At 30.8% G+C, this 7231-nt stretch overlaps 1 protein-coding gene across 1 annotated transcript; it reads right to left on the bottom strand.

Annotated features, from left to right (window-relative positions):
* Positions 1–968: 968 nt before the first annotated feature.
* On the bottom strand, positions 969–4965 carry LOC115700872 (phosphate transporter PHO1 homolog 3). Its single transcript, XM_030628535.2, has 12 exons — positions 4095–4965; positions 3608–3977; positions 3458–3506; positions 3278–3349; positions 3030–3159; positions 2818–2938; positions 2464–2722; positions 2276–2380; positions 1989–2183; positions 1606–1887; positions 1363–1499; positions 969–1240 (listed from the first exon to the last, which is right to left on the bottom strand). The coding sequence occupies exons 1-12, from the start codon at positions 4693–4695 to the stop codon at positions 1141–1143; spliced, it is 2421 nt and encodes an 806-aa protein (XP_030484395.2). The 5' UTR covers positions 4696–4965; the 3' UTR covers positions 969–1140.
* Positions 4966–7231: the final 2266 nt, after the last annotated feature.

Raw genomic sequence — 7231 nt, 5'->3', positions numbered from 1 at the left:
TCGACAACAAATAAATAATCATGGCAAAATAACTGGAAAACAACATTAAAACAAATCAAACAAAAAAAATTAAAAGATGATTATAAAAAACTAAAATATGTTCTGTACAACCTCAATACCCAATGCAATAACAGTTATATTTGCAAGCCCAATCTTGAAAAATCTGAACTAAAAAACTAGTAAAACAACACAAAAATAAATAACAATAAGCAGATATAACTACTTAGAAAAATATAAAAGAACCACACACTTAATTCAATTTTTTTTTCTAATGAGCTCGTCAAATGTATTTTCAGGAGAACCAAAATAAAAAAAAAATAACCACAAAATAACTATAGAGAAGGAAGAAGAAATGTATTTTATAGCCTCCATCTTCCACACCCACGGATAGAATTACCACAACACCATGAGAACACCTAAAAAATAATCATTATTTCCAACAAGATGGAGCAAGAACACTGAAATCGACGTTAAAAAAATAAATTATGAAAAATAACCGTAAAACAACACTAAAACAAATAAAAGAATAAACATACTATACTACAGTATAAAATTTATAAAAATACATAGAAAAAAAGTAAAAAATACCGCCTGACAATATTTTTGTAAAAAAAAGGTAAAAGTTAGTGTACCATGTAAATTTTCCTACTTTAATGAATAAAAGTGTAATTTGGGCCGGCCCTACGTATAGGCGGGCTAAGGCCGCGCCTATGACCTACTCATTTTAGGAGACTAAATAGAGAAAACACTTTTTTAAAAATATACATATTTTTTTAATAATTTTTAAAAATATTATTTATCTTTTATAGTAAAAGCTCAAAAAAAAAAAAAAATTTGCCGATAACCCATTTTAACTGAGTGGCCAACCTGAGTTTAATGGAACCCTTTTTTCTTTTTTTTTTTTTTTCCAATAAAGAGTGTAATGTAAATTCAAGAATTTGAAATTTCCTAAGGACAGGTGGGAAAAATAATGAAAGAATAGTAGTTGGATAATCGGAGTTGGACTCCAGTCTAAAAGAAATACATTGGAATGGTACAATGGAAAGTGTAGACAAAATCTTGAGGACCCATTTGTAGTCGCAGACAAGTAGATGATTTGAATTGCGTTAGTCTCGATCCTTGCCGGACTTGTGGAACGCTCTACTCATCTTTGTCCTCGTCTTCATCATAGTTGAATGGTAATGGTACAGATTTGAATGCCCTGTACTTGCCCACGTTGTTCAAATGCTCATTCTCCAACCTGATATATAACACAAAACCCATTTACTAAAGTGTCTAATTTTATATATGTTAATAAATGACAAACTCAGTTACTCTTTCTACAACAATATTTTTTTATATGTGTGAGTTCTTGTTAATTACCTAAAGAAATTCCAAATGCCACGACGGACGATCTCCAGCAAAGCAACAATGGCTATTAAGGTTTGTCTATGCAAGAAATTGACTTTGAAATTGAGCACAGTTTGCAGCCAAGCAAATCTAAGCAAGACATTCATGCCCTGCAACAATCAAATATGTACGTAACATCGTTCAGTAACAGTTAAAAAATGAATTTTTAGGATTAAAATATTTAAAAACTACTGTATTTAGTTTAATTTAACTTACAATAGCTACAAAATATACACTGTTGTGTGGGACCAAAAGCTTGTCTCTCAACCATCGATTCTTAGAGTTACGCTGAAGAAGGCCCCAGTCGAAGACCAAGTCCCAGTAAGTTGAAACAATGGCCGCCAAGACTGAGAATACCCAAGCAGCAACTTTCCAACTAACAGATGCCTGGTTGAGACTAAGAGCTGTTCTGACACTTACAGCCACGATTGTCAAGAAGTATTTAATACCATTGTAACCTTGCATTGGGTCCTTCTCTTCGTACAAACGACGAAGGCACTGAAGAAAATAAATAAATTGCTAATGTTCAGTATAATTTCATAATAATAAAAAAAAAAAATTAAGTGAGAAATTAAAGAAAAGAGAAAGAGCAAGTTTACCTGAAGCAGGCGAGACATGTATGGGACAGCAGCAACAAGAAAAAGAAAAATTTTGTATACACTGTTGTCTTTGCAAGTTGTTTCTCTGTGTTTGTAGTCACCCCAACCGTAGTAGCAAATGTAAAATTGGATACTTCTCAAAGCTTGAACTTGGCTCGTTAACTGATCAGCCAAGAAGAAATCTGGGAGTGTTACCTGTAATAATATAGCAAAGGTTACACATATTTAGTAATTCTCTTTGTAAGTCTTAGAGAAAAAAAAAATTATACAGTAAATATTATTCCTACCTTGTAGAGAGGAGCAAGGAGTCCGTGGAACAAGCAGGTGAGGAAAAAGTATCGACTTGAGCGATAGACAATGTTCAAAGGGCATATCATAATCACAGTAACAACCTGCAGAAAAAAAAATCTAGTTTTTCAAAACCATCATTTTTATTTATATGATTTAGTAGAGCTGTAAAGAAATTAGTGCTTACCACAAGCAACAGAAGTGGGAGAAGCTCAGTTAGAGCTTTGTAATCTAGAGTTCTTGGGTCCATTTGCATGTCAAGATTTGAAAGAACACAGCCGAGTGCTAAAGCAGATAAAACGAAGGCTGGAAGCATAACATCTCTGTAGCCTAATTCTGTTCCTGGTTTGAACCCAAAAATGAAGGGGTAGTTAACTCTGTATTTCCTCCAAAAGAACACATTCCCAGCATACATAACCATGTGCAACACAATAAACGCAAAGAACCTGCAGTAAAAAAAGATTTCAATAATTAAGAAATGAATAGATTTTTGGTTACTTGAAGAAAGAAAATAAAAAATTAATCCACGAGATAAACTTACATGTATAAGGGAAACATGATTTCCATGTACTGAGCTCTCCCTGGCTGGTCCATGATTTTTCGAGTACGAATGATCAAAATAAGGGCTAATATGAGAGCAACTGTGCAGCCAAAAAAGAAACCTGAAAGAATTGTCCATTAAAATATAGTCAGTATATGTATACAAAGAAAGTAAAGTGTAACTGAAAATAAACAACAGTATTGAAGTCTTACCAGTCGTAAATGATATTCTGTGCGTTTCTCTTTTCGCTTTTGGCCTTAAGATGGACATCCCTTTACTGCGGTTTGCATTGGAGAAATGCTTGATATATGTAGCTTCTACCCTCTCCATAAGCTTGGTAACCTGTACACAAAAGTACTATTAGTATTAGATAATATGATAAAACTAAAGAACAAATTGCAGCTACATAGTTTAAGCTTGACACTAGCTCTGTGACTTAATACAGTCTATTAATTCTCACCTCATCAGAACTGCCAAGGTATGACTGGTCCACCGTTTTCATGTAAGATTTTGATGCATCTCTTGAAGTAATCTGCAAAAGTGAGAGACAATTCAAAATATAAGTAAAGTTATTGCTGCAAAAGTGAACACATTTTTAGGTTCAAAAGAAATGTATATTATTCTTGATATAGCAAATTACCTTATCATACTTCTTCATGATCTTTGAGAATGCCAAGGTATTCAAGAAGCTGAGAAAGTTCATAGTAAAACAAGTTAGCCTCTCTGCTAAAAGAGAAGACACTAACACAATCCAGCAAAGTAAAGTACTAAAGTTATCTCTTTTTATTACCTAAAACTCTTTAGAAGTCTAAGCTTCTGGTAAAACTCAACGAAAGCTTTCTTAAGTTGTTCTTCAACTTTTCTAAGATTTTCCCTGTTGAAGGTCAGCTCTGTCTGCTTAGGAACCTTGAGAACGCCTTTAATGGTGGAACGAGGAGTCTCCTGCGTTTGATTCATTGTCACATGATCTAGAATTTCCAACGGAGCTGGTCTAGTTCTCCTAACATTCCTTGGTGTCTGAGCTTCAACTCTTTGGTTCACAATGTTTGCACTCCTCTTCTCTTTCTCATCTTTTTCATCGTCTCCACTATTTTCTTCAGAAGGCTCCTGAAGGTTGTTTGATCCTGCCTCTTCGATTGCATCCATGACATTAACTTTTCCTGTTACACCACAACAACAAAAAAAGGGGGGATAAATCAATTATCATAATTAAACTATAAATAACTAGTGTTTGCTGGCTATATATGATATCATGTCATAACAATATTCAAACTTACTACTAGCTCGAATGTTTCTAGGAGTGGTGGCTGCCAAAACTGCAGCCGAAGAAGCAATATCAGAAGCCAGACGAGTCATCTCCACAGATCTGTCGAACAAGCCGGGGGGATTCTCAACTTTAATTCGGAAAGCTATCAAAGCATCCATTTGCTTGTTGAGCATAGAAGCTTCCTTCATCACCTCCTCCACTTTAGACTTATAAAACTTGTCCACCTTGTTAAACTCCTCGTCCAGCCTCCGGAAGTATACCAGCTCGTACTCTCCTCCTTCCTCTGATGCCATGAGAAACGTTGTATGGTAACCATGGGAGCCATCTTCTCTGGTTGAGTTAACCAGAATGGCTTGACTTTCAATGTCGTTTCTCGGGATGGTGCTCGACGTTGGCGAGTACCGGCGCGTGCTGAACTGTCTGTTCATCAGACCACTAAAGGCTCTGTAAAGGGTTGGCCTCCGATTAAGCCCCATCGCTGCTGGCGGTGGCTTGTTTTTCTGTCTCATATTTTGGATATCTTTCAAAATGGTTTTCAGAAAATTATAGTCCATGTATGCTTCTTGCCATTCCGGCACCATTTGGCTCGTAAATTCCTTCCCGAACTTCATTTTTGGCGCTTTTTTAACAAGTAATGTATAAATTCATATAAACAATAAAACAACGCCCTTTGTAGATTCGTACAACTTTTGCAAGAAAATGAACCGTATGGTATCTAATCAATATCACTAGCAATCAGTTTAACAATTGGTTGGATCGTTTTCTTGCAGAAAAAAACTTAACATAAACAAAAAAGAGAATGTTATAAACTAAAATGAAAATAACCGAGATGAGATTTTGCTTTGCTTTGTAAGGAGGCTGTCTTTATATACACGTGCACGTGTTCATGACAAAATAGGAGGGCCCGAGTCTAATGTAGTGCTCTTATTTTCGTAGGCATCCTTCGTAGAAATTTCAACCAAGTTGGGCAATAAAAAGAGCGTTGATTAACGTACGGTTTCATGAAGAACCAGCCAAAAGTGTTTTTGCTCAGTCAAAATGATTGTCTTAACAAGTCAATTATTTATTTCTCTTATTTAATAGAATAATTATCTTCTTTTACATCGTACTTATTAATAATATCTTCTAACTTATCCTTCGATCACATTTGATCCAATTTTATCGTTAAATAAGTAATGCAATAAATATGTGTAAAACCTCGTTAAATAGAGTGTGTTGATCTGATTGGTTATTACCAATTGAAATATAAGATCTATATGTCTCTAGAGATTTTGGTCTCGTTAAAAGCTGTCCTTGCTCGTCCCTAGTTTTTAATCTTTTAGTCAATAAACGGCAAAGTCAAACCATTAGAAAAGTCAGTGAATTGGTAATAAAATACAAATCAGATGGCGAGATATGGACAAAATTGGGAGTCTGCTGGGACAAGTAATCCGGCTTCTCCATAGTAATCAAAAAAAAAAAAAATCGAAAGCCAAGTTTCATTTATTATACATAATAAAAAGGGCTGTGTTGAGATGCAATTTTAAATTTAAAAATTTAGTTAATAAATGTTTATTTTTGTAAAAAAAAAAAATTAACAAAACGATAAAATATAATAAATTAATTAATAAAAATTATCAAAAATATATTTACTACATATTAATTTTTTATCAATTTAAGTTATATAAACTTTTTTAGTATTAGATTGTAATAAAAATAAATAAATATATTAGAATTAAATATATACAAGAGTAGTTAATGTATCGTATTGTTAAAAATTAATATACTGTAATAATAAAATTGTATATCACAAAAAAATTATAATAATACTAAATTAATACTTAAAAAATATATATATCATGCTAATAAAATTATACATATCACTATTAAAATATGTATATTATATCAAAAAATTTATGTATAATCAGTATATATAATAAAATAAAAAATAAATACCATCTTAAATAAATGATTTACTATATACAACAAGCATCATATATCCTATAACAAAACATATATACCCATCTTTGTTAAAAAAAAAAAAAACATATATATCCATATAAAAATATAACAAAATAATATAACATTATTAAAAAGTTGTATATGCCATATTAACAAAATTATATAGAACCATAAAGTAATTATATCATACCTACAATATTACATATCACCTTTATATATAATAAATACAAACTAAGCATGCATGATTTAAAATAAAATGTTATACTATACAATAAAATTTATTTATCATACAACAAAAAATAGGGTAAATACTATTTTGGATCCTGTATTTTGCAAAAGTTACCGATTGGACTCTCTGTTTTGTTAAATGACAAAATGGATCCTGTATTTTCTAAAATGGTAAAAATAGAACTCTGAGCTTAGTTTCTTACGACTTTTTTTTTTTTTTTAATATAATCAGCTTAAAGACACTTCCTAATACGAACAGATACAGAAAATGTAAACAGTTTTGTTATAGCACTTTTAGACCAGATTATAATTAAATTTTATTTTGACAAAAATCAGTTCAGGGTCCTATTTGTACCATTTTAGAATATACAAGATCTATTTTATTATTTAACAAAACAGAAGGTCCAATTGGTAACTTTTGCAAAATACAGGATCTATAAGGATATTTACGAAAAGAAAAATTATATAAATTAAAACACAAAACATATTGTAATCACTATTTGTAGATAACTATTTAAGTGTGAGTTATAAAATTCAAAGTCATTATCTTAATCATATTTATGAATGATTCAATGATATTTATTATTTATAGGTAATTATTTAAGAATGTGTGTTATTAATTTTTTTTTATTATTATTATTTTGTAAAAGATGAAACGAAAAAGTGTTGAGATGTCACATAAGCTCTCTTATATTTAATTTAATAATTAATAATACATATTAAGAGTAAAATAAAATAATTAAATAAATAATAAGAGTTAACTAAAATAATTACGCATACTTTAAACAAAAAAAAATAATAATAAGTGATTCAAAATAATAATAATAATAATAATAATAATAATAATAATAAGTGATTATTTTTTTAAAAGAAAAAATAATTAAACAAAACAAACATACAAAATAATACTAGTTTAGATTTATAAGATTCAACATTATTCCTCCTAATTTTGAATTTATAAAATTAATGTAAAATATT

This window comes from Cannabis sativa, chromosome 8 (assembly GCF_029168945.1).
Source record: "Cannabis sativa cultivar Pink pepper isolate KNU-18-1 chromosome 8, ASM2916894v1, whole genome shotgun sequence".
Lineage (NCBI taxonomy): Eukaryota > Viridiplantae > Streptophyta > Magnoliopsida > Rosales > Cannabaceae > Cannabis > Cannabis sativa.
This window is presented reverse-complemented; position numbering and strand designations above follow the sequence as displayed.